The 27,723-nt window shown below is 42.5% G+C and overlaps 2 protein-coding genes across 7 annotated transcripts in view; both read left to right on the top strand.

Annotated features, from left to right (window-relative positions):
- DENND1A (DENN domain containing 1A) overlaps window positions 1-27,723 on the top strand; it is a 917,228-nt gene that overhangs the window by 33,114 nt on the left and 856,391 nt on the right. The gene's annotated exons all lie outside the window — the stretch shown is intronic.
- The window catches only part of PSMB7 (proteasome 20S subunit beta 7), a 60,125-nt gene that overhangs the window by 541 nt on the left and 31,861 nt on the right, over window positions 1-27,723 (top strand). Inside the window, exons 2-5 of the mRNA XM_077768199.1 lie at window positions 12-105; window positions 647-744; window positions 2,193-2,333; window positions 9,297-9,412. Of these exons, the coding sequence (XP_077624325.1) occupies window positions 12-105; window positions 647-744; window positions 2,193-2,333; window positions 9,297-9,412 (449 nt within the window). The remainder of the gene's footprint in view (window positions 1-11; window positions 106-646; window positions 745-2,192; window positions 2,334-9,296; window positions 9,413-27,723) is intronic.

Here is a 27,723-nt window from a genome sequence, read left to right as displayed (position 1 = left end):
TTTGCTTTCAGAAATGCGGTCTTGGAAGCTGATTTTGCGAAGAAGGGGTACAAGCTTCCAACGGCCCGGAAGACTGGCACGACCATCGCGGGGGTGGTCTATAAGGTAAGCAGGGATAGGCCAGCAGCAGCCGTGACAACTGATTACGGGAAGCAGGCCCCTTGGCCTCCTTTCACTTCTCAGTGCTCTGTCAAGAAGGGCGCATATTTCAGAGAACGTCAGGAAAAGGGCCTTTGGGATTTGTCGGGAGGTTTTGTGCGCTTCTCAACAGTTTATATTCTTTCCTCACTGCGGAATTTTTGACAGACCAGTACTTTTCTGTTTCAACGTAGATATAACGTAGAGATAGTGGTTACTGTTGTTAAAGATAAAGGGTGACATTTTATTTTTTGAACTTTATTTATATTGAGAGGGAGAGAGCACATGAGTGAGCAAGGGAGTGAGAGAAGTGAGCAGAGAGAGAGACAGAAGGAGAGAATCCCAAGCAGGCATCATGCTGTCCTCGGAGAGCCAGACTCGGGGCTCCATCTCACCAACCCCCCAAGGGTTTGGGGAAGCAGGGAATGGCCAACATTGTCTTCCCTAGAGTAGAGAGCTGTGGTTTATATATGTGAACTTGTTTTGAAATGTATGTTTTTAAAAATAGGATGGCATAGTTCTTGGAGCAGATACAAGGGCAACTGAAGGGATGGTTGTTGCCGACAAGAACTGTTCAAAAATACACTTCATATCTCCTAACATTTAGTAAGTATCAACTAGTTTGAATAGCTCTTATATTTTCAAGCTTGCCAGAGCTAACCTTGAATTTAGTGTGTTCCTTACTAAAACCTGTTGTTTAACTTGTATTTTCTTTTTGTCTCCCTTAAATGGTATTTTCATCTGTTTGTCACCTACGCTGGTTACCCTCAAGTTCTCTCTTTGCTTTAGTCTTTAATTCGCTTGGTCCCCAGTTCTGCTTGCTGTGTGCCTCTTGAAAGCAGCTCTTCCCTCTGCTACTTTCCCTCTTGTTTCTCAGCTGGACTATTGCATTTGTCATTTATTTAATTGTTTGTTTATTTTATTTATAGCCAATTAAAAAAACCCAAAAGTCGTATTTTACCTTGAGAGAGAGCGTGAGCATGGGAGGGGCAGAGAGAGAGAATCCCAAGCAGGCTCTGCAGGGTCAGTGTAGAGCTTGTAGGACTCGAACTCACAAACCATGAGATCACGACCTGAGCTGAAGTCAGATGCTCAGCTAACTGAGTCACCATGTGCCCCCGCATTTGTCATTTAAATGACCTCTCTGCCTTTGGTCTCTTTAGTATTTGCTCTTTTGCCATATTGAATTTTGTAAAACCGAAATCTGATTAGGTCTTTTTCCTCAGAGACTTTTTACATTTCCACACTGCTTTCAGAATTTCTACACTGCTTTCAGAACAAAATTGAAACTCTGTAGCATGGTATTTAAGATCTTGTACAGTGTCACAAAAATTTACCTTTTCAGCATATTTAGCTGCCATCATCCTGTGTTCCAGCTACAGCCTGACTGTCCCTGTTCCCCTCCTCTCTGAGCGATTTTGTCTTTGCTTTTGCCGGTCCCTCTGCTTAGAATTGCCCTTTCCTCTTTATTTTTACAGTGCTTTTTATTTTATTCTTTCAAATCCAGCTCACATGAAACCTCTTCTCAAAGATCAGAATCAGTCACTCTCTCTCCTCCAGTTTCCCCCAGCATTTTGTACTTAGGCTACTATATCGTATTATATGAGGTATTTAAAATTTTGCCTACATTTGTTTTCTCCACTCAGCTTTGAAATCAAGTACTAGGATTGTGTCATAGTTTCTTTATTCTCAGCACTTTGTAATGATTGGTACCTGGTAGTAAATACTTGGTAAATGTTAAATTTTAAGGCTTATAATATGTCTTGTTCTTTGGTAAAACTCAGATATGTTTTTAGGAGTAGTAAAATGCACACAAGTAAGAGCACAGAAGCTAACGACTTGAAATGTTGTGTTGAAGCACAGAAAATATGTTTGCATACAACAAGATGTGTATTTTCAGTTTCATGTTTATGAAAGATGAGTTACAGTGCAGAATATACTCAGAAACGTCTCTCTGTGTACCTGAACTTGATGGAAGTTATCTGGGAAGCTCCACTTCTAATTGAGCCCTTTGGTAATTGGATTTCAGCTAAGTTTCTGATTGTATTTTGTAGTTGCTGTGGTGCGGGGACAGCCGCAGACACAGACATGACAACCCAGCTAATTTCTTCCAATTTGGAGCTCCACTCTCTCTCCACGGGCCGCCTTCCCAGGGTTGTGACGGCCAATCGGATGCTGAAGCAGATGCTTTTCAGGTAAGATTCCAGGATAGGGATTTCTGTAGCATCTGTTTCTCATGTCTTGGATTTTTGGCAGATGGGAACCTGGAAACTAGAGAAAAAGCATTCAGAAATACACATTTTATTCTAGAAGTCAGTTGTTAACCATTTTAGTTTCAGACGGCTTTTGATTATGTATTTGAATTTATGGGGTCTGTTTTTTCCCCCCATGAATAAATCACATGTGACCAACCAAGTCATTTCTTGAGGCATAAGGTAGTACTGGATTTAAAACAGTTCTCTTTTGTTTCTAGAAAGTAAGTTAGAACTGGACAGAACCTTTGAGTTTATCTTTTTTTTTTTTTTTTAATGTTTTTATTTATTTCTGAGAGAGAGAGACAGCGTGAGCAGGGGAGGGTCAGAGAGAGATGGTGACACAGAATCTGAAACAGGCTCCAGGCTCTGAGCTGGCCGTCAGCACAGAGCCTGACGCAGGGCTCGAACCCACAACTGTGAGATCATAACCTGAGCCGAAGTCGGACGCTTAACCGACTGAGCCACCCAGGCGCCCCTGAATTTATCTTGTGAAGACAGACACAAGCGGTTGATTTTTTTCTTCCTCTTTTAGGGGCAAAGTAGCAGTGAAATGAAAAACTCTATTTGTAGTTGAGTGTGAGTGACTATAATAACATTAATATTAATCCACATTACCTGTGCCTTTGTGCCGGGTCCATTGCTTAGTGCTTTATGCAGGATTTCATCTTATTCTATGAACTCTAAGATAGGAGCTATTAACATCTCTAATATTTAAGTGAAACTGAGGCTTACAGAAGTGTAGTCACTTGCCTGATCTGTCCTTCACACCATTCTGACTCCCACCCACAGCTCCTCTTACTTTTGTCTCCCTTTTTTCCTTAATCACATTATCACTTTATATGTGTGTAGTTCTCCTAGTTTTCACATTCTAAGTCCCTTTTCTCATTTTCTCCTCTTAGAGAAGAGAGGTGGTGTATTAGAGCAGAGCTGGGAAATAGCCTGAGCATTTAGTCATGGGTTAGAATACCAGCTTCTCTTTTGGGGACCTGTATTACCTTTAGCAGATTCTCTCCTTTTTGTTTGTTTTTTCTTTTTTGAAGTTGATCAGAGACCTTTATAATTCTGGTCCTCATCACTCATTAAACACCCTACAGAAAACATTTTCTTTAACTCTGCTCTGAGCTGTAGCAGCAGCTGTTATCCAGGCCTGCACGGTTAAAGGGAAGCAGGAATAGAAAGCAAAGATTGTAAGCTGGCAGCACATAGGCCATATTCAGCTTGTGGAGAAATTGTATTTGGGTCACAGTGTCTTTAAAATTATAGTGGTCAATAATTCTGAATTGGGAGATTGGAATTAAAAATCTGGATTTTTAAAAAAATGTTTTTATTTATTTTTCCTTGGCTTCTTTTGAAAAAATTCAGAAAGAGGATGGGATAATAGGTGGCAGTGATCTTCTGGAACTGAGTGGCAGATGTTGCCTTTAGAAGCAGGAGCATATGCTCTGGTCTTATCAGTCCCTGCCTGGTTTCACTTCCTGCTTGCCTGGCCCTTGCCTTCCTGTGAACTTGTGGGTCTTTGTCTGTGAGTCTAGCATGGCCGTCGGCCCTCAGCACGTGGCTGTGAGCCAGTGTAGTTGTGCAGCGAGAGCTGTGGCACAGTTCCCATTGTACAGGTGGGAAGACCAGGACTTAGGAGTTTATGGGCAGGAAGTCTAGTCATATCTACCTAACCGTGCTCTGGCTGTACTGAGTCTTTATGCCAGTGATTTCCATTTATTTACGTCCATGGTCAGCATTGTAATCCTGGAGAATTATCGCTTACCAAATAAGTTCTCCAGTACAGTGGTGAGAACTCGTTAATGCACATCTGTGGTCAGTATTTCTGAAGCTTTGTGATTTTGATTTTAAATTTAAAGCTCCCTCTGGTGGTTTATGTGGTACATTACATTTAAAACAATCTTTAAATTTGTAAAGTTGCAGTTAATTACAAATGTTCAAGATTCTTTCCAGTCATCTCGCTAAACCTAGCAGATATTTTTGTTAATCTCTTTAGAATGTTTTAGGAATTCTAAATTCACTGTTTTCAGTGTTTTAATGTTTTTAGTTTAACATACATTGCAAAAATTAAATTTTATCAAAGTTTTGAGAGGAACATTTAAAAATTTAACCAGGAAGATTCTGGTTCATTATGTCTTCTTACTTTTTTGTTGAGTTACATAAAATGAGTTATAAAAAATAAAGTGACATAAGGGGAAAAAAACATAGGATTTAACTTTAGAGGTTTGGTTCAGGTTTCATGTCAAGCATTTAGAGTTGTGTGACTTTGGGCTGTTCACCTGACCTCTATTAGCCTCATTTTCTTCCTCAGTAAAATGAAGATAATAGCTTCTGACTCTCTGACTTTGAGGAGGAAATGAATAAAGAAATAAGGCTTATGAATGCGTAGTACAGGGCCTGATGCCCAATTAGATTCCCATAAAATTCAGAGGCTGAGAAAGAGAACAAGGTGTATTCAAGGTGCTATTACTGTTCTATTTTCCCCTGAGTAACCCATTTCTGTGTATGTGAGTTAGTGAAGAAAGGGGGTTTGATAAACACAAGTGGACGTCTTTTCCCTTAACCATTTTAAAAAATTTTACTCGTATGATGGCTGGATGTAGAAGGTGTATGTGTTACTTGTCCCTTCTGAGCATGAGCCTCCTAGTTGAATCTAATAGAAGTCTTTGTGGTATATTGTTCTGTATTTCAGAAACTCTTTGAATATATAGAGATTCTTTTATTTATTATGTTAGTGGTGCTTTTTTTCCTACGAAAGTATATTTATTCATTGTAAAAAATTTGGAAAATATTGAAAAGCCCAAAGAAAAAATAAAAAGTTTGCAATTCAGGGAGAATTGTCTACACACACACACACACACACACACACACACACACACACACACACACGTCCGTATACATATATCACTCTGACTCTTTTAAGTTTGTTCACTCATTCATTGTTCCTTCTTTGCTTCCTTCCTTATTACTAGTATGTGTTCACACTGAAGCGTAAGACAGAAGATAGAAACAAAACAAAAAATACAAAAATTATCCATAAGCAGCTGGTGCTAGCAGGTTACTGTATGCCTTTCAAGCTTTTTTCCTTTTACTAGTATATATTTTGTTGCATAAAAATAGGATCATAGTTGTACATTCTATCCTAGAATACAGTCTAATCTTTCCATCTGCCAGTTCATGTTGAATAGTTTCCACTTGGAGCATTTCAGAATGAATATCACCTTTGAAACAATTTTTGTAAAAGTAACATGTGATGATTATAAAAAATTCCTACACTGGAAATGTGAAAAGAAGGAATTAAAAGTTACCTGATGTTTCATTTCTTAGACACGTATATTGTAAACCTTTGAGAACTATTTTTTCCAGACCTTTTAAACTGTTGCATATGTGCTCATTTATGTAGTTACCAAAATGGAATCCTGTGTGTTGTTTTGTAACTGATCCTGTTCTCATAATAGTATATTTTGATTGTTGTTCCCATTAGTAGAAGAGTTTTTACCTTGAGCCCACAGAGGTGTCTGGAGACCTGTAACCCTCCCGAAATAGTAAAACCTGTGTGCACACTTGTTATGGGGTCAGGGTTCCACAATATGAATTCGTTTTTCAAAGGGGCCTGTGACCCATAAAAGTTCAAGAACCACTGATCAGTATCAACTTCTGGTGGTATTGTTGTATTCCATTCTATAGATGTGCCATAACTTAACCAGTTTTTGAACTTTAACAATATTGCTCATTTTAAGGTATCCATGAATCCTTTGGAACATAGAACCTTTAAGTACTTACTTGTGTGATTGATTTCTCAGGCTGTATTCTAAAGTAAATTCCTAGGAGTGGAATTATTGAGTCAAAGTTATATACTTTGAACATTTGATACGTATTGCCATAACCACCGTTTGGAATAGTTGAACTAAGTTGCACTACCATCAGTGGTGTAGGAGAAATAGCCAAACTGTGGAAAGAGCCCAAATGTCCATTGATTGATGAATGGATGAAGAAGTGATGTTTATGTGCAATGGAATATTACTCAGCCATCAAAAAGAATGGTACCTTGCCATTGAAATCTTGCAACGATGCGGATGGAGCTAGAATGTATTATACTTAGCGAAATAAGCCAGTCAGAGAAAAGCAAATAGCATATAATTTCATTCATATGGAATTTAAGAAACAAAACAGGTGAACATAAGGGAAGGGAGATAAAAGAAGAGAGTTGGAAGCAAACCATAAGAGACTTTTTGCTTTTTAATGTTTGTTTATTTTTGAGAGAAAGAGTGGGGAGGGACAGAGAGATGGAGACACAGAATCCACAGCAGGCTTCAGGCTCTGAGCTGTCAGCCCAGGGCCCGATGCAGGGCTTGAACTCACGAACTGTGAGATCATGACCTGAGCCAAAGTTGGAGGCTTGACCGACTGAGCCACCCAGGAGCTCCAAGAGACTTTTAACTATAGAGAACAAACTGAAGGTTGATGAAAGGAGATGGGTGGGGGATGGGCTAGACGGGTATTGGGTATTAAGGATGGCACTTGTGATGGGCACTGGATGTTCTGTGTAAGCGATGAATCGCTAAATTGCACACCTGAAACCAGTTTTACTGCATGTTAACTAGAAAGAATTTAAATAAAAACTTGGAAGTAACAAAAATAGCATATGAGAAAATGTCGCACAGGTCTGGATCGTGTAGTGTTCTCTTGCAGAGCTGTATATATCAGTTTATTTAGCTAGTTTTGTGTCCACTTTTTTGGCATCATAAACAGTGTTGCAGTAAACATCCTTGTGCATTCATTTTTGCATATTTGTCTTAATATATCCTTAGAATATGATTCCTCGAAGTAGAGTTTCTGTATCAATTTTTGAGGATTAGAGTAACTTGCCAAAGTATTTTAGATTCTTTTAAAGACATCAGACAGGTTATGTTTAGCTTAGAAGGGAACTAGCTGATTATTACTGACTTTATGTAATCACCTTGTCTGGTAGGCAGTTGGGTAGTGGCGCAGGCACTGGACCATGGTTGGGGTGGTGGGTCTGGTGAGTCCTGCTCCTCGTTCCGGAGCCCAGAGGGCTAGTCTTGACCCTGCTATTACCTCAGTGTGTCTTAGGACCCCTTTCTCTGCCTCTGTCTGTGCCCTCTGTTTTCTCTTAAGACTGTTTTAAAAGCCTTTCCTACTCTCTAATTTTTCGCTTATAACTGGAAAATTCTTTCTTTCTTTCTTCTTTCTTTCTTTCTTTCTTTCTTTCTCTCTCTCTCTCTCTCTCTCTCTTTTAATGTTTTTATTTATTTCTGAGAGAGAGAGAGAGAGACAGCATGAGCAGGGGAGGGTCAGAGAGAGAGAGAGATACAGAATCTGAAGCAGCCTCCAGGCTCTCTGAGCTAGTTGTCAGCACAGAGCCCAACGTGGGGCTCGAACCCATGAACCATAAGATCATGACCTGAGCTGAAGTCGGACACTTAACCGACTGAGCCACCCAGGCGCCCTTCTTTCTTCCTTCCTTCCTCCCTCCCTCCCTCCCTTCCTCCCCCACCCTCTCTTTCTCATTTTATCTATTTAATTTCTGTACCCAGTGATCAAGATCAAGAGTTGCACGCTCTACCAGGTGCCCTTGGAAGATGCTTTCTTTCTTTTTTTTTTTTGTTTTGTTTATTTTTGAGAGAGAGAGAGAGACAGCATGAGCAAGGGAGGGGCAGAGAGAGAAGGAGACACAGAATCCGAAGCAGGCTCCAAGCTCTGAGCTGTCACACAGAGCCTGACATGGGGCTTGAACCCATGAACTGTGAGATCATGACCTGAGCTGAAGTCGAATACTTAACTGACTGAGCCACTCAGGCACTCCAAGATTCTTTCTGAAAGAGCAGTTTGATAGTCAGGGATGGAGGAAATATTGGACTTGACTCTTCTGGTTACCTAGAGTGCTTCATGATGAGTAGTTATGTCTCAGACAGTCTACAGTTAGGACTTTTGATTGGTTCTTGTGTTTATTTGTACCAGTCTTAACAATTCTATATTTAGGCAAATTCAGCACGTGTTGGTTTCATTTTTCTTCCCAAAAAGCTAAGGGCTCATAGCGGAAGACTTTAAATCCAGTATGTTTATCTAGAATAGCAATTCTAATGGTAAAAAAATGGACTAAATACAGGGAAAGCAATCTGTAGAAGTAGAAAACCACCAGATAAAGGACACAGAGGAGCAAATAAGTGCACAGTTACACGGAGGTAGGGCGGGTGGATAAGGTATTCCCCTCCATGTCCCTGAAGAGGCATAGCTCCATCCTGTGGGCAGTAGCAGTGGGTTTTATAGGGTATTGTGGAGTTATTCCGCCATTCACTTCTATGTATGATGAAATATTTTTCTCTTACCCAATATGAGCTCATATCTGTGATTATAGTTTTGTAGATTTATTCAAAAGAGAAGGTGTTTTGACATGAGCCATTTTCTTGTGAGGCTGCGGTGAGGTGAGGTTGAAAATTTGAACAGCTTCAGTTTAGCAGCTCCTCAGAGTTCACTTTGAAGGTAGCTCATCTACTAATCCCTGAGACGTGTGATGGGAAGGGTGCTGATAAATTTTGGAGTAAGCCAAGCTTGGCTCTGAGAGATTGGGCTGGCACTTAATGTCTTTGGATTTGGTTTCTCTTCTGTAAAGTGAGAATGATCCTCTTTTAAAGGGAGCTCTGTGACTGAGGCAATAGGCATGCTGGAGGACCTCACACAATTGAGTCTTTATGGGTTGATGGTGGTGTTACAACTAATGTTCCTTCCAGTCCACATTTTGTTCCCATCAAAATAGTAACCACTTAATGCAACAGTGTAAGAAAGCCTTTTGTTGTCTGACTTCTCATACAGCTTTTGGGTAAGTTACAGTGATGCATTGTAGACTCATTTTTTTTTTTTTCTTATACGTACTCTGATCACCAGGTATCAAGGTTACATTGGTGCAGCCCTAGTTTTGGGGGGAGTAGATGTTACTGGACCTCACCTCTACAGCATCTATCCTCATGGATCAACTGATAAGTTGCCTTATGTCACCATGGGTGAGTGTAACATTTCCCTGATGTTTCAGAATCCTCTTATTTGCCAAGGTGGTCTCTTAAAGGGCTGGTCTCTTTCCTATTAGAGGAGCCAGAGCAGTATAGTGCTTTGATTCCTTTTGCAAATTTTATTAAGTTCCTCCCATGGAGTAGGCCCTGTTGGTGGTGCTTGGGATATAGCAGTGAACACAAGTTAAAGATTCTTGCCCGCAAGGAGTTTGTATTTTAGTGGGGGTAGACAGACAGTAACAACAATTGTTACAAATTTATTAGTATTTTAGGAAGTGATAAATACTAGGAGGAGAAAGTCATGCAGGTGATTCTGTACTACAGTTACACAGGATACTTCCTTTTGGGGAAACTGGGTCAAGGGTGTATAGAAACCCAATGTATTATTTCTTACATCCGCATGTGAATTTACCATTATCTTAGAACACAAGGTTAAAAAAAATTTAATGCAGGGAAAGGGGGCTTTGGAGTATGGGGGTGGAAGGCAGACTATAGTGTTAAATAGAACAGTCAAAGTAGGCCTCAGGGTCAGGTTTCAGCAGAGAGAAGTTAGAGTGGAAGCCTCATGGTGGGAACACACCTAGTATGTGCATCCTCTTAATTTCTGAGAGATCAGAGGCATTTAATTCCTCTCTAAACCTTGATTTACTCGCCTGTGAAATGGTATCAATAATATCTCCGTATACACCAGGTTATAAGGATTAGAAGTAAGATATATAAAGTGTTTGGTCAAATGCCTGGCCTATAATAGTAGTTACTCTTTGCAAACCAGCTTTTTACATTTGTATTTTAGCTCTAAAGGCTAGACAAGAGTATTTAAAAAAAATTTTTTTTTTAACGTTTATTCATTTTTGAGTGACAGAGACAGAGTGCGAGTGGGGGAAGGGCAGAGAGAGAGAGGGAGACACAATCCAAAACAGGCTCCAGGCTCTGAGCTGTTAGCACAGAGCCCAGCGTGGGGCTCGAACTCATGAACTGTGAGATCATGACCTGAGCTAAAGTCAGACGCTTAACTGACTGAGCCACCCAGGTGCCCCAAGAGTATTTTTTTTTTAATGGCAACACACACACACACACACACACACACACACACACACACACACAGGAGTGATAAAATTTGGGATTTTCAAATTCTAACTTTTATGTTAAATTTGAGTCAAATTGTGTAGGTACAGAAATTTGAACAGGTCATGTGTAGCTGGTATTTTCCAGCTGTTGTTTACCTCTTATGTTTTTTGTCTTGGTATCTTGGCTCTGAAGAGCTAGGAAAACTGCTGCCTTGAATAGTTTGGAAATTGCCAGTTTGAGACCTTGCTATTCCATTGTGCTGTCTAGCCTCTTAGAAGGTGTTTATACAGCAGATGTTGCCTGTTTGTTGGGGAGAATGATTTACCCCCAGATACCATATGGGCAAGTCTTTGTAATTATTTTAAAATGAAGATACTTAACCATAATTTTAGAATTGTTCTGAACTGTTTCATTCAAATATATTTGTATCTTCATCAAAGTACTGTTTTTATTTCTCCCTGTTTGATTGATGCCCTTAAATCGTGGTAAAGGTGAATTAGCCTTTTCTATTAAGTAGTTGCATTTCTTCTTTTAAACTGAAAACCATTCATTTTCTTTTTTGCAGAAAAGTAACAGTAACATACAGTGAACGGTCATATATACTCTTTACCAATACGTGTCAGTTAACATTTTAGTACACTCGTTCTTGCTCTCTCAGACATTATTACTGTCATTTTTCTTAACTTTTTGTGTGGAATCATTTGAGAGTAAGTAGTAGACTCCATTATCTAACCCTGCATCCTTTACCGTGTTCTATGTTACCTTGATAAAATCATCACATCCAGGAAATTTAACATTGTTACAAAGCAGGTTCAGTTTTGAGATGGGAAAATTGGTTTCTTTTGCTTTTGAACTGTAGTAATTTGTCTTCTGAGCACAATCCTGAATTTAGGAAAACTTGTTGAAAGTGAGCAGTCAGGCAATTGTGCCACATTGTGCTCTCCCTCCTGGTCGACAATGAACTTGCTCTTCCGAGCCTAGTGTGGGTCCAGGGTGATCGTTCCATAGCCTGAACTTAACATGGCACACTTCTGTTGAGAAATCATCACTCTGCAGAGTCTGGTTTTGCTGTCATGAAAGACCAGATTTAAGGAGGAGACATTTGTAACATCTGATCTTAATACACGGGTAAATAATTACTTTGAGCTTTAGTTTGTTCCTCTGTTCATTTATTTCTCAGCTATTTCTTGCCTTCTATGTCTAGGCACTGTGGCAGGCTCCACAGATGGAGACGAATGCGTGGACCTTGCCCTCAGCATGCTTTCAGGGTAGCGAGGGAACCAGGCGTATAAACTGACAAGGGCAGTAGGTAGAAAGGCCAGTGGAGGCCCAGGGGAGAAAGGATCACATCGAAATGGGAGGATTTCAGGAAAAGCTTCTCTTCACATGAACTGAATCTTAAAAGAAGCATAAGTTCCCTTCATTCATCTATGAGATACTGATTTAGCATTTACTGTGTGCTGAGCCCTGTGCTTGGTGCTGGGAATACAGTGGTCGGCACAGCACCTGCCCTCTGAGCTTAGAGCCTCATGTGGGAGACAGGAATTAAAAAAGTAAGTACACATTCATCTAAAAGCATGCCCTGTGCTAAGTGCCCTGGAGGGAAAGAACAGTAATACGAGAGAGTATCAGGAAGGAATGTGTGGATAATGACTGTTCTGGAGGTCCTTACTGAGCAAGTGACATTAACACATTTTCTAATGAAAGTAATTTATGAGCATGACAAAACATTCAAGTGGGAATATTGCATGAAAAATAAGTGTGTTTCATATGGCTCCTCCAAAGTAACCACTTTTAAGGTTTTTTTTAGTTTTTCCCAGAAAATGTTTTGTGAAACACCTTCATGTACCTGGATCAGTCTGTCTCTGTCAAAGATACACAAATGAAGTTATACACCCTGTTCCCTAACTGTTTACCTGTTCTGGAGAAGTTCTTTATCAACACATGTAGATCTGTATCATAATGACAACTGCATAGAAATGCATTGTATGGCTGTATCATGTCTTACCCATTCTCCTACTGATGGATATTTTGGTTATCAGACTTTTACAACTAATGTGTTCTGGTTTACTAATGTAAGTACATACTTCAGATAAATTACCAGCAGTGGAATTTCAGGATGAGGGTATGTGTGTGTATTTTCCTGATTCTCTGCTGCAAGCAGCAGAATTAACTGAGTCATTTAAGGAAAAGAGGGCTATGTTGTAAAGGATAGAAGGTGGCTCACAGAATAGCTGGGAAGGCAAGAGCTGATTTTGGGGCCACGAGCAGTGTCAGAAACCCTGCTGCAGTGCAGCTGCTGCAGGCGAGCGCAGAGTGCTCTGGATACGCTGCGGCCACAGGTGCTGCTGGCGCCTGGCTCAGCCTCCCAGACTGTTCTGGAGCCGAGTCTTCCTGTATCCCCTTCACCACTGCTGGAGAGTTCCTTGATGGGGAGGGGTAGGGTGCAGCGATGCTTCTCATTGTTGAAACTCAGTCATTCACTCCTAAGGGGGTGGGGTTCCTCAGAAATAAGAAGTAAGTCATACTATACTCCCTGCCACTGGTAAGCCCGGCAGAGTGACAGAGGGCCATATAGTGTGTTCTACTTTTTGAGAGCTGTTGCCAAATTCTCTTCTGGAAAGATTGTACTAGTTTATATTTCCACCAAGAGAATATGAGATTGCTGTTCTCTTAACAACCTTACCACCACTGGGTATTTGTGCCTGTCTGATGGGTGAAAGATGGGAAGAAGTAGCATGTAAGCAGAGACCTGAATGGTAAGTAGGAATTACCCAGGAATTACCCAAGGAAGGACTTGTGACCCTGTGTGCACTAGGGACTGGTAAGGTCGAGGAACTAAAGGGCCAGAGTTTGCTGGATGGGCTAGGCAAGTGCTGTGGGTGGAGCTGAAGCTAAGACCTTCTGGAAGGTGGAACAGAGGTATGACTAGAAAGCTAGGCAGAGAGGGTCCCAGTGATACAGGCCGAGTTGTTTGGATTTTGTCCTGGAGGTTTCCAGGTAATGTTTTCATGCCAAAAAGGGATGGGATAAGATTTGCTTGTTAGAAAGAGCAGTCTTATAGCTATCAGGAGGATTGGCATGAGGGAGTCTGAGGCAGAGATGGAGATTGCATCTGGCCAGAGATATGGAGGGTGTGGCTAGGTTTGGTGACCGTAGCAGTGACCACTGTCTTTACAGCGAGCCCTCGGTAACCAGCCGACCATTAGACCAGATCCCAGGTGTCTGTCTTCCATCCTTTCCTGACTTCTCAGTGCCAGTCCCTTCTTGGTTCTTGACTGCAGGGGCGCAGTTAGCTCCTTCACCTGGGGCCACCTCCCTTCCAGTTGGGCTGTAGGCCCCTTTCCTGTCTCATTTCCTGTTCCTCTACTTGTCCTCTAGGCCTTTGTCGTAACAGAGGCACCTTGTACCCCTTCCCCTCCCCTGGGCTGGGCTCCTGCACCTGCTGTTGTAGTGCTACCTTTTCTGCCCCGAGTGTTCCTGCTGCTTGTCCTGGGTCTAGCCCAGAGGCCAGTCCCTCGTGACTGCCCCAGGCTGAGTTAGCAAGTCCCTCATGGGGCATCCCTGGATTCCTGCCTTGTCTACTCTACTTGGCCCAGCTCTCGTCCTTCCTGCGCATGTGAATGTTTGAATCAGTCTTGCCTCCAGTTTCCCAGAGTCCTGTGTGACTCAGTGAACCTTTGACGGTGAAATAATTAAAAAAAAATTTTTTTTTGTAGTTTATTTTTGAGACAGAGAGAGACAGAGAATGAGTGGAGGAGGGGTAGAGAGAGACACACACAGAATCCGAAACAGGCTCCAGGCTCTGAGCTGTCAGCACGGAGCCTAATGCTGGGCTCTAACCCACGAACTGCGAGATCATGACCTGAGCCGAAGTTGGACACTTAACCGACTGAGCCACCCAGCCGCCTCAATTTTCTGATTCGCTAACTGGCTTGTGTCAAACAGTATCTGAAACATAGCGTTAGAATCCTTAGCTGCTGGTTATTTTTGGTAAACCAACAGTTTACAGTACCCTTGGAGTAGAGTTGATTTATGATTTAGATTGTGTTGCATCTGGGGGGCCCCAGGTTAGTTGTGAGAGAGGGGCACAACACATTGGGGGTAAGGTCTTTTTTTTTTTTTTTTCCTTTAAAGCTAAGTATTATTTCAAATTTAAAGTGTCTTTATGCCTGAGCTTGCTAGCGCTCTGGTGCTGTCACATTATTTTCAGTTAAAATTCTATGCAAGGGATGCTGCAATTGCTATTTTATTGACAAGAGGCCTGAACTTAGATTAAGTGGTAACTTGCTTGTTATTGCTCTGCCTGTAAATGGCGAAGCTGGAATCTGAACTCTTCCAGCTCAGGCAACCCCGGTACAACATAGCTACTTTGATTTTACCATCTTACAGATGTTGCTTCATTAAGCTATTAAGCCTTGCATCTGAATACTGAAAATATTTATACAAATTCCCAAAGGGCATGCATTTGTTTTGCTTATTTTTGACTGCCTGTGTGCAGATTTTCTATCCTGCATATTAAAAACCGTATTTACTGAAACCACTTTGTAGTATCAAAGGAAAAATTTAAAAATCATACACAGTTTTATCATCCAAGACAACACGCTTTTTATTTTTTTGATTTTGTACCACCGTGGTTTTGTGTTTGTCATTTTTTAAGTTTCTTTTAGCCATTGTTCACTTTGGAGCAGGGCCAGCATGCCTTTCCCTATGGTGGTAGCTGTGTGGTGCTGCCTTTCTTCCTAGCCAGCTGGTTCCTTGGGCTTCCAGTTGTTGCTGCAGTCTACCCTTCCTCCCCTCCCTTCCTCTCTCTTCCCTCCCTCCTTTTTTTTTTTTTTTTTTTTGAGAGGGCAGGTTGCTGGATGTTGTGGGAGAACCCCACAATTGTCAAAATTTGGTAGATCTTGTTTTATTTCAGGTTACAGTTGACCCTTGGACAGCAGGGGCAGGTAGTGGGTTTGGGGTACTGACCCCCCCCACACACAGTTGAAAATTTTGCATGTAACTTTTGTTTTTAATGTTTGTTTATCGTGTAAGAGAAAGGCAGAGAGAGAGGGAGTGAGAGGACCCAAAGAAGGCTCTGCACCATCCATGTGGAGCCCAACACCGGACTTGAACTCATGAACTGTGGGATTGTAAGCTGAGCTGAAATCAAGAGTCGAATGCTTAGCTGACTGAGCCACCCAGGTGCCCCTGAAAATTTTCCATGTAACTTTTGACTGCCTCAACTCTTAAGTACATAATAGCCTGTTGGTGACTGGGTAGCCTTACTGCTATAAACAGTCTAGTATCACATATTTTATATGCATCATGTACTGTGTTCTTTTGATAGAGTAAGGTAGAGAAAATGTTAAGAAAATCATAAAGAAGAGAAAATACATTTAAAGTGCTGCTCTGTGTCAGAAAAAAATGCACACATAAGTGGACCCATGCAGTTCAAACCTGTTGTTCTTGGAGGTGAGCTATCAGCCAAATGTCAGACTGCAGATAGAGTAGAAGGCCTTCCTGAGTGAGATGTTCCCATGCGGCAGTAGCATCCACTGTGGGCCTGATTCTCCTAAGTGTGGCTTAAGTGAGAAAACGAATATTTCATGTAAATTCCAATGTTTTAGTTAAATTATGAGTTTTTTATTACGAGAAATAACAAAACTTTGTAATTAATTCCCCCCGCCCTCAATGATTTGGCAGTAAGAGCTGGAAGCTACAAATTACCCGTAAGACCAGGGTGTCTAAATTTTGTCAACCCATGGGCTGCTCTTGGCCACTAGCCAGGTGCCTGAAGGCTTCTCTTAATTTACATTGAATAGAAGACACCTGTCTTGTCTTGTGCGTCTTTCACATGCTGGCGCAGCTCAGTGAGCAGAGGCCAGGAGCCTCCTCTCTGAAGTCTTGCCTTCCTCAGGATTCTCTTGGGAGAAGAATGGATCCAGTTCTTTGTGGTGTGGCCCTTGGACAGCTTCTGTCCTAAAGTCTCTTTTGTGGACGTGATGGTGACCGTAATGACAGCAGCTTACCCGGTACAGTGCCAGCGGATGTTGTGAGATGCTTCACTGATTGAATCTTTGCAACATTGTGCAGCGGCTGTGAGCATCCTAGTCTCACAGGCGCAGAAACTGAGGCTCAGAGAGGTGTGCCAGTGTCAGGTGGCCAGGGTGTGCGTGACCTGGGATGGGACCTGGCCTCTGTGACTTTCTCCCTTGGCCATATTACTGCTGTGAATGGTGTGTGGCATGTGGTCCAGACCAAACATGATGTGGTCCATTCTCAAAAAGGAGGACAGGGCCCCTTAGGTTTTGTTTAATTATTTCTTTTTTAAGAGAGTAATTTGCAGGAGACTGTAGGTGATTGATTAGTGTGATTGTTGAAAGCCAGGCCGGATTCTTTGATTTTTCTTTATTAAGAAAGGGAAAAGGGTTTGGGTTGTATATTTTATAGACAAAATGGGGGCTCTTTTAATTCTCAGATTAATTAGCTTATTCTTTTAACTTGCCAGCTTTTCTTTATTAGGCAAACTGAAGTAGTGTCAGGAGAAGCTTGGGGACCATCTTTTGCTATTAGTTTGGCAGTGTTCCTTGCAGCAGCATTGGCAAGGTATATAAAATTTTTATTTTTGCCCACTTATTCACATAAGAATTAATATGAATACAATTTCAAGCATGACATTCCTGGAAATGAGGCCCTTGGACAATTTAGGAATACTAACTTAAGGAATAAACATTGGTATGCACCATTAGGGAAGACTTGGGGTCACTGCCAAGGCCATCCAGGTAAAATTTGATCTCTAGATAAACTGGTTGTAGGATTTCCTAATTACTGGAATGTACCTCTTAAGCCCCAGTTTACAGAGCCCCCTAGCAATTAAAAAGATTTGGGACAGAGTAGTAAACATACTGGATGTCTTACCTAGTGGGCAAAAAAAAAGAATCTTAGAATTAAGTTGGAACATCAGTAGGGAATTCAGACGTGCCATTTTCTGTGTATTTTTACACTAAAGTGCAACCTTTGTGCAGACATTTTGATATCTCCACGTGACTTGGTTTTGAAAATTTTTCTGCTCTGAATCACATTAGTGCACTGCAAGATGACAGATGTTTCTCCGCCTTTTATTTTTTATTTTTTTAAAGTTTATTTCTTTATTTCTTTGAGAGTGAGAGAAAGTGCTAGTGGGAGAGGAGCAGAGAGAGAGAGAATGAGAGAAAGAATCCCAAGCAGGCTTCACGAGGTCAGCATGGAGCCTGACGTGGGGCTCAGACTCAGAAACGGTGAGGTCATGACCTGAGTCGAAGTCGGACACTTCACCAACTGAGCCACCCGGGCGCCCCGGCGATTGTTCCTTCTACGTTTCTTTTCTACTCTTACATCAGGTATGAACTCAGCATCCCTGCTTGGGGTTCATAGGCCTGCGTACAAGCCTTCTTGGAGGCCACGTGCACTTCATGGCTCCAGCCTTGCTGGGAAGTCTTTTCCTAATCGAGTGGGCCGAGTAAGCGTGTAAGGGTTCTGCAGACATGGGTCTCTGTCAGCACCGGAGTGGTGTTCAGACCCTGCTTTCTGTGGCTCGGGGGCTGTGCAGTGGAGGGTACCCCATTCTGATGGGGGCTTTATCCAGACAGCTGGTGACTACTCAGAGCGGCATTTCTGTAACCACCTGAGGCAGAAGCTAGATTCCTAGAAAAAGACGAGGCCCTCCTCCTTGACCAGGGCTGCTCACCTAACCTTTCTGAACCTCAAGTCCCTCATTTCAAAAAAGAAACTGCTTTTTTTTTTTTTTTTTTTTTTGACTTGGGAAGGTCCCAGGGTTATTGAGATGCTGCAGTGTCACGTTGTGTATGAACACACCGTAATAAACCACGTGCTTTTCTGTGCATCTGTTGCTCTTAATGTCGTTGTTCCAGGTAGTGTGGGAGTCCAGTTGGGTTCAGATCTAACTAAACATTTACTAGCGTTTGACTGTGGGCATTGCTTTCATCTGTAGATAGGACGGGGGTTAGAGGAGCTCTCCAGTGGGAAACCATACATAAAAAATTCTTTGTAGCACAGCGAAGATGTTTAGTGCATGATATTTTGATTATTTTAGTGCTAATACATTCCCTGTGTGCAGTTCTGTACACTAAGATTTCTCTGGCAGTTTTCCCTGCTTTAAGTATGATGCGTTTCAGAGGATTTAAAATGTGCAATGCATGGATTTTATACTTTAACATTTGTGCTGCTGTGGAATGCCAGGAAACGAAACCACTGGAAACCAAAGATCCATGAAGGTTGGATTATGTGTCTTGATTTCTGATTACTGTGAAGATGGTGTACTAAGCCAATAGATGGTGCCGTTATGTAGGAAAATAAGAAAATGTTTTCTTCTAAAATTCATCATGTTGTTGCAGGGAAAGTAATCTAGCCAGCCCTCGGCACCTCTTAATCTTTTCTAATTAAAGTGGACTTTGTTCTTGAGTTCGTGTAAAAAAATAATGTCTCCTGTGGGTAAAATTGAATTACCGTGTAGGGTGCTATTCCACCTGTTTTTTTCCTGCTCTGACGTTTTACTGTGAAAAGTCTCTTCTGACTTGAGTCCAGTCCTTAGTGTACCCCCAGTAAAAGCCCTTGCCAGCTGTACTCTTCAGAACAGTTACATGCAGCCCTTGCAGTTTTAATTTCTTTACTTTCAACCCCACCGTGGAGAGAGTGAGGCTGGCTGACTGAACATCTTTACCAGCTCTTGTTTCAGAAGTGGGCCAGAATCGGCCCTGCTACGGAAGCGTGCCTTTACACTCTTCCAACCTGCTGCTCCGTGGTCTTTACTTGCTTATGAGATGGACTAAATGGAAAGTCATTTTATGTATTGGAATACTTTTCACTGTGGAGTTCATTAGAGCTAGGGATTTGCTGTCAGCCATATCTGCCACACAGTCAAAGCTGTGTGACTTGGGGTAGATTCCTTCACTTGTCTGAACCTAGTTTTTTTCAGTCTCTGAAATGGAGGTAATACCAGCTAGTCCACAGATGGACTAAGTGAGAAAAGACATGTAACGGTGCTTTGCACATTTTTTCCACCATGTAGGGTTTCTTCTTTGCACACAGACTCTGTGGACAAGATAAACCTTTACTGATGATTCAGGTGAGGTGTGTCTTAAAATTATTAAACTCTGTGGTCCTTGGTCCTTGAGGGTTCTGAGGGACATGAAAACCTGAGAAAGGCCCGCAAAGTGGAACGACCGGCCATTTGAGAAGTTGTTTTGAAATGTGGACCAGAGTAAAGGATGCCTTTGAAAGACCTGTTCGCTGAGACTGCCTTGAGCTCCTCCAGCAGGAGGGAGAAGTGCATGCCCTGCACGCACAGTGCGGAGTGTGCTTCGGTGTCCTGGTGGGGCCCGCGTGCTGGAACCTGAGTGAGAGAGGCCTGTGGTAAGATAATGTCATCCTCTGTCCTACCCCTGAAGCGTGGGGCTAGGTGACTTCTCTGTTGGCAGGAGAACCATTTCCGTCCTCATACCTTATGGCGTTTCTTAAGAATACATTAATAAAGGGGCGCCTGGGTGGCTTAGTTGGTTAAGCGTCTGACTTTCGCTTAGGTCATGATCTCGCGGTTCGTGGGTTCGAGCCCCGCGTCGGGCTCTGTGCTGACTGCCAGCTCAGAGCCTGGAGCCTCTTTCGGTCTGTGACTCCCTCTCTCTCTGACTCTCCCCTGCTCACGCTGTCTCTCTCCTAGAAATAAATAAAACATTTAAAAAAAAAAAAAAGAATACATTAATAAAATAAAACTTTAACTTTTGAGGCCTGGATGCCCTGATTTGTTAGTCTTTTCTTAAGAATTTGTGTTTTTAGCCTGTCAGGTTAATGAGATGTTGCAGTTGCAGTTATAAGGAAAGTCCCTGTTTCCTTCAAGTGGTGTTTAAATTACTTACTTAGAGTGAAATTTAACTCCTTTTTGACTATATTTAGAAAAGGGACTGCATTTTTTTTGGAAGTTGGTGTTTGAGTGAAAATGTCGTTGGATGCTTTAAAAATCTATTTCTAAGCATATTAAATGGAATAATTTTTTTTTATTCATTGGGAATAAAAGGTAGACTCTTTGACATTGAGGTACATTTGCTGATGAAAAGGAAGCATTCTTCCCCTCACGAGGGGTTTAAATGTAATACTCAGTGCTTACTCAGGAGTGAAAACATCAAATTAAACTGTTTATGCTGACAAAGGACAAATCTGGATTTCAGCAACCCATGCAAGATTGTCTGATTGCTTGGCCTGCCTTGCCATGAAGCTTTTGGCCAGGACTTATAATGAAATGCATGCATACAATTAAACCCTTTCAGGTCCGTGTCTTGAGTTTCCCCAAGCGATGTGAGGTGCTCCACTGCTCTCTGGTGGCTGAGTGTGGTCCCCTGGCACCAGCATTGCTTTGTATTCATAAATCAGCTCTTCACGCATTGGCAGTGTTGGCCTCCAGAGCAGGCACTAACACCAGGAGACTAGTCCTTGTAGACGGGAACAGAGTGAAAAATGATCCCAATCCATGGGTCTGTGGAAAGCACCAAATTTTACCCAGGATGAGTGGCCAGTTGACTAACAATGAGCAAGTGTGAGTAAGCACTCTGTCTGGGAGACCTGACACTGATGGATTAGAATGTTCTGTGTGTTACTCTCTTATCGCTGCATACATCTTACACCTTGGCAGGCCACAGTGGCAAACGGGTCCTTGGGCACTTAAAACAGACCGATCCTTAGCAGAAGAAGCGGCTCCCCCCCCTCCCGAAAAGCTCTGGTTAAATTGATTTGGGGAAAAGCAGTAGAAGTCCATTTCCGGCTGCCTGTCAGAACTTGATGACTTTGAGAAAAGAAATTTTGAAGACCTCTGTTTCCATGAAAACTGCCAACCCCGGACCTTGTTGAGGATGATTCTATAAAATAGCTCCTGGAGGACAGAGACTTTGTCTCAGAGTAATTACAATAGCGAGCTTTCACTGAGCATTTCCTGTGTGCCAGGCCTTCTGCGTTCTGTATCCTTCCAAGTTTCCCAGCCACACAGTGAGGAAGACTCATTCTGTCATCCTCTCCGTTGTACGTTGTATGGGGGCGGAAGTGAAGGCCAGGGCGGCAAGGCCGCCGTACTGCAGCTTTAGGGCGACAGTCGCATTGTGCTTGGGATGATGGTGCATCCTGGGGCAGCGTAGCAGCCTTGCGGGGCTCCGAGGGCCTCGGTGGTGTGCTGGGGCAAGCAGTGAAGTGCCAGAATTATGCCGCCTCCTGCACAGAGTGTGCCCCCTGAGCCCGCTGCCTGGAGGGCTCCTGGGACGGGTTGTGTGAAGGAAGGAGTGGGAAGCTGCCCTTCTGGAATGTGGAGCCGCGAAGCCTAGGTTTGAATCTTGGCTCCACTTCTTATTGGTTGTATTGCCCTCACTTGCTGAGCCTCAGTTTCCTTGCCTGTAAAGTGAGGAAATCCCTACATCACTGGAGTTCAGGGTCTGGGACCTAAAAGGCTCTCAGTAAATGCTTTCCTCCTTTTTCTCTCTGGGATTTTGTGAGCATAGACCTCATTAGAAAAAAGCAAATTTATACCTGCTGGCTTTCAGATCCTTCTAAGAGTAGGACTTAGAGCAGTGGGTTTTAGAAAATTCTCTGTCTTTAATTTCTTTAGCATGTCAAAAAACATTGATTCTAGAATTGATACGTTTGATTTAGTACTTTAAAGAACACAACAATAAAGGGGCGCCTAGGTGGCTCAGTTGGTTAAGCATCTGACTTCGGCTCAGGTCATGATCTCACGGTTCTTGGGTTCAAGCCCTGCATCGGGCTCTGTGCTGACAGCTCAGAGCCTGGAGCCTGCTTCTAATTCAGTGTCTCCCTCTCTCTCTGACCCTCCCCTGTTCATGCTGTCTCTCTCTCTCTCTCTCAAAAATAAATAAAACATTAGAAAAATAAAAAAATAAAGAACACAGTAAAAATAACATACTTCATGGTTTTTTAACAAAATTCTGTCCTCCAGCCCTGTCAGTGCAGGTATTTTTGAATGTATAGAACAGTTAAAGTGATCTCTTAGATAGTAAAATTTTCTTGATACATTTCTCTCTTTTTTAAAAAATTTTTTAACATATGTATTATCGAGAAACAGAGAGAGAGCATGAGCAGGGGAGGGGCAGAGAGAAGGGGAGACCCAGAATCTGAAGCAGGCTCCAGGCTCTGAGCTGTCAACATAGAGCCTGATGTGGGACTTGAACCCAGCAAACTGTGAGATCATGACCTGAGCTAAAGTCAGACACGTAACTGACTGAGCCACCCAGGTGTCCCGATGTATTTCACGTTTTCTCCTGAGTTCCCTGTGAAGGTCACAGTGAACTGAACTACTAATGCTGATAAGCTAAGATCAGAAATACCTTCAGAGGTTTCAGAAAATGGAGACTAATTTCATTGTTCATGTTTTATTTAAAAATTTTTTTGAATGGGATTGTTTTAAAATAAATACTCAGATACTTGAGTGGCATTGCTAAACAGTGAATGGCATCTGTTTAATCATTTAAAACATTTAACTAAAATTTCAATCTCATTTGAATTTCCAAGCAAAACTACACAAATTAACCGTACCCAGATGTGTGCTAATCATTCTGCTGAAATCTAAAGAAAAAGCAATTTAGGAAGCATGCTCCTTTTTGCACTGGGGAGCTAAGAAAATATAGCTGTTTCCATGCTTACTTGTTAATCTTGATTTTAAGCGTTTGGTTTAGTTACATAAGAGGCAACATGGTGGAATGGAAGGAACATTAGACACTTTTAAAATCAGAATGATCTGGGTTCAGAATCCAAGATTTGCTAATCAGTTTGGTTATGTGATGTGGGCAAGTGCCTCACCTCCCTGATTCTGTGTTCCCCTTTCTAAGATGGGACTCCTCTGAGCTGCCATGTTGGAAGAGCAGACAAAATGGATGGGACTGCGCTTTGAAATTCCTTAAACACCACGCGTACTGTGTTATTGCAGTCTGTTTAGTGATTTGTGTGCCACAGTGTAGACTTCTGGATAAGTGGGAGCTGGCTTGGGGCTGCTCTGCTCAGAGGACTTCATGATAAAGATGCTTTTACCTTTAAGACTATACTAAGGAATCCCTCCTAAGGACAGTGGTAGAGAGACATGGTGTGTATATTTGTTTGAGATGATTGATTGCTGTCGTTCCTTGGAACTATTGACTCCTGCATGGATTGACCTTCAGGCCCCTGGACACAGATTTCAGGAATCAGCTGCATGCTGCTGTTCTTAGCACAGCGGTGACGGCTGGCAAGGTCTGGGGTCTTTTGCTTTTTGATCTTTCCATCCCTGTACCATGTCAAATTCTTATTTTCTCCAAGTTTATATCTTTAAAAAATTGTAAGTATGTCTGGTCTTTTGAAGAACAATAAAAAAATGTGAGTAAATAAAATAGTATCACTCAGATATAAGTATAATATTTTGACTTTTATTTTTCCAGATCTGTATAATATGTATCATATAAGCTTCTGTGTTAATATTGCTTTGGAAAATGTTTTTCCCCTATTGACCATTGTATCATGGATATCTTCTTATTGCCAAAAAAAATATTGTGTTTAATGACTGTACACATAATACTGTTTATTTTTTCCTGTTGTCTGTTGGACCTTTACCTTTATCTCTAGGATTTTGTTTGTTGTTTTTTTGTTTTGCTAATCTAAACAGTGATCTTTTTATATAGATAATTTGGGTACTTATCCAATTATTTCCTTAAAGTAACTCTAGCAGTGGAATTGCTGGTGGAGATGTATAACTTGATGCTTTCTGATTGGTGTTTCTAAGTTGCCTGATAAAAAAGTTCTATTCATTTTTGCTTTTACAAATGTGTTAGATTTGCCCGTTTTACTACACCTTTGTCAGCTCTGGGTATTATTTCTCTTAATCTTTGTTGATATAAAAGACAAGAAAATGATTATTTAATTTAAATTCCTATTTCTTTGATAACTAGTGAGTTTGAACAGTGTTTCTAAATGTGTACAGTCCTGTCACATTTTTTTCTTTTTTGTCAACTGCTGTGTTGGCGTATTGGTGTTCTTTATCTGTGAGCCCTTTTTAGTTATTGATATCCTACACGTTGCGTCTATTTTTCTGAGTTTCACAGACTATATTTTACATTGTTTACAGGAGTTGGTCTCCTCCCCCACCCCACGCCAGTGGTCTGCTTTTAATAAGAGTAGAAACTTCATTTTAAAAGATTGGCTGGAGGTGTGACCTCCAGCCTGGGGCGTTTTGCCTGGGACCCCCTTCTCCTGGAGGCTAGCAGTGTGCACGGCCCCCACTGTCATCTTGAAGCAAGTCAGGCCCTGACAGTCAGAGATGGGGAGCAGACCTGCTTTCCGGGACCCCACAGGGCATCTATTGTGGGAGGAATTCTTTTAATGGCCACCGGATGGGAGCGGCCATGGCGCTGTGGTGCGCACCTAGTGGCCACAGTGAAGCAGGGAGTGTAGGACAGTTCTCGGCCCCCTCAGGTGGAAGAGGGCTGCGTTGTGTATCCTTCCTCCATCCCTGTCTCCACAGCTTGGCTTGCGGGTGTTTGGAGTCTCAAGGGATTGAGCAGGGAGGAGGTAGGAGGTAAACTAGGGACATATAGTGGGTACAGGAGGTGAGTCAGTATATAGCTAGGGAGCCACCACTGTGTCTTGCACCATCCTCCTTTATTTTTCTTTGTTTTATTAGTTATTTACTTTGAGAGAGGGAGAGAGAGAGAATCCCAAGCAGGCTCCCGCTGTCTGCACAGAGCCCGACACGGGGCTCGATCTCATGACTTCGAGATTGTGACTTCAGCTGCTGTCAAGAGTCGGACGCTTAACCGACTGAGCCACCCAGGTGCCCTGCACCATCCTCTTTCTAAAAGCTGGTCACTGATTGCACCTCGTTTTTCTGTTTTAAAGAGCTTTGTTCTGGAAGCAACCCTGGCTACTCAGCAACTGTGGGTGGGCTGAGAAAGGCAGACTTGACGGAGGTTGTTAAGGAGCAGCTACATGGAGACTGCTGATGAGACGGGACTGTCTGGTAAAACGCAGGGACCCACGGAGGGCGTTTTACTCCTGTGGCATCACAGAGGTTTGGACCTGATCAGGACAGATAATATGACATGGTTTTGTGGGTTTAAAGCCTTTTTCTTCCTTTTGGACATTGAACTTGCTTCACACTTGAGTTTGTCTTATATTCACCCCTGTATGGTAAATTAGGCAATAACTGTCTTTTCCACTTTATCAAGGCATTTATTGCTACCATCAACTCCTTCAGGGCCAGCTCAGAGTTTTCCCTAGCTCCTTCATTTGGACAGGTGTCCTCAAATCAGGCCAGCTTAATTCAGCAGATTCTGTTTAGTGCTCACTGTGTGCCTGAGACCGCTAGGAATGGGGACGCACAGCCGAACCCTTGTGGGGGGGGGGTGGAGTTGGTCAAGGAAAGCTTGTGGGAAGAAGCAGTCTCTCAGGTGGGGTTTGGAGGGTGACTAGGAATCTTGTGGACTCTCAAGGGGGGAAAGGGCATAGCGTATGCCAAGGTGGGATTGGCTTGAAATGGTTTAATTTAGGAAACTATTATCAGTTTTATGTTGGTGGGATGTCAAGTATATGTGTCAAGTCTGAGGAGAGGGGTGAGGGAGACAAGAGACCTGGTCTTGGAAGGTCTTGCACGTCTACTCTTTTTTTTTTTTAAAGATTTTTTTTTTTAATGTTTTATTTATTTCTAGGAGAGAGAGAGAGAGACAGCGTGAGCAGGGGAGGGTCAGAGAGAGAGGGAGTCACAGACTGAAACAGGCTCCAGGCTCTGAGCTGGCAGTCAGCACAGAGCCTGACGCGGGGCTCGAACCCACGAACTGCGAGATCATGACCCAAGCGAAAGTCGGACGCTTAACCGACTAAGCCACCCAGGCGCCCCAACGTCTACTCTGACCTGTTGTGGTACGAGAGGGTGACTGCCTCAGGTTGTGAGACAGAGTCCTGCCCTGTGCTTATTAGTTCTGTAGTGCCAAGAAGCTTTACCACTTCAGTGGAATGACTGAATGGTATGATGGGATGCGTGGCACTCAGGGGGTACCCAGTGTGCCCTGATTTCTTCCTCCTTGGCTGCCTTCTCCTCTCTGCTGTTAGATAAGCTCTTTGAGGTCAGGCCTCACACCCCTTGCTCCTTGAGCCCGTTGGGCATTTGTGGAGAGCATACTCCCTCTGACCTCTGTTCCTTTCACCTGACATGCCTGCCATCTAAGGCAGAGGCCCTGGTCTCCTGACCTTTCTGTTCATGGATTCCTTGATGGAAAACCAGGTAGTTCTGACTAATTGTCTAAGGTGACCTTGGTTTTGGAATAGAAAATCAGCGTAAATGCTCCTCAGAAGATCTTTTGCCTTGGTTTTGGGTTTGGAAGTGCCAAGTTGGGTAGGTTGATGCTGAAATAATGGAATGTATCAGGGCATCACTGTGGTTTAAAAACCAGATGTAATATTTAGACATTTTGTCAGTCCATGGCTGCTCTACTGGTGTGGCATTAGGTGAGTTACTGTATATAGTAAAGTGGCGTGGAAACAAGATCTAGGAAACCTGAATGTAATTACTAAAGAATACTGGTCTCCTTGAGTTTACCATCTTTTTTTCCCTTCTGAATGGCCAGCTCCTTGTTCCTTCCCCCAGTTGCACTGCCTTGAAATTATGTGAAGATTTGCATCTTGTTCTCTGTCCGCTTTGGGCAATTGCAGTCATTTTTGCAATTCTGACTTCGGTTTTCTAAGTAGCAGACACACATTCAGGGTTTCCTAGAAACCGGTTGACAAAAAGTCTGTAGCTCTCGATCTCCTAGCACTTCCGCGTATTTCTGAAAAGGGGGCGCCAGAGTCCTCCTTTCCTAAGAAGCTGGGAGCAGGAGCTAATTTGCAAGTGATTTAGAAATTGTTTTTAATGTTGAATTTCCCTTTCTTTTCAAGTTTATTTGGAGTCTGCTTATCTTTGATCTCAGGAGCAGCAGAATCAGGCAGTTTAGCATGCTTCTGCTTTCCAGAAAACTTCGCCACACCATGCATGTGCTGGGCAGGTTGGAGTGTGTGTGTTGGGGGCGTGATGTGAAAGGGGAAGCAGAAATACAGTGTGATAAATATCCCCGTGTCCTTACTATGTTGACCTCACCCGTACCTTCCGGCTCTTTGAAAAAAAAAAAAGTCATCCTCTCTGATAATGTTTGAGAAGCATCCCCACACTGAAGAGACTCTTTTTTGTGCAAGAGCTTAAATAA

Source organism: Crocuta crocuta, unplaced genomic scaffold, assembly GCF_008692635.1.
Source record: "Crocuta crocuta isolate KB4526 unplaced genomic scaffold, BGI_CrCroc_1.0 scaffold35, whole genome shotgun sequence".
Classification (NCBI taxonomy): domain Eukaryota; kingdom Metazoa; phylum Chordata; class Mammalia; order Carnivora; family Hyaenidae; genus Crocuta; species Crocuta crocuta.
The sequence above is the reverse complement of the archived record's forward strand: the minus strand, read 5'-3'. Positions and strand labels throughout refer to the sequence as shown.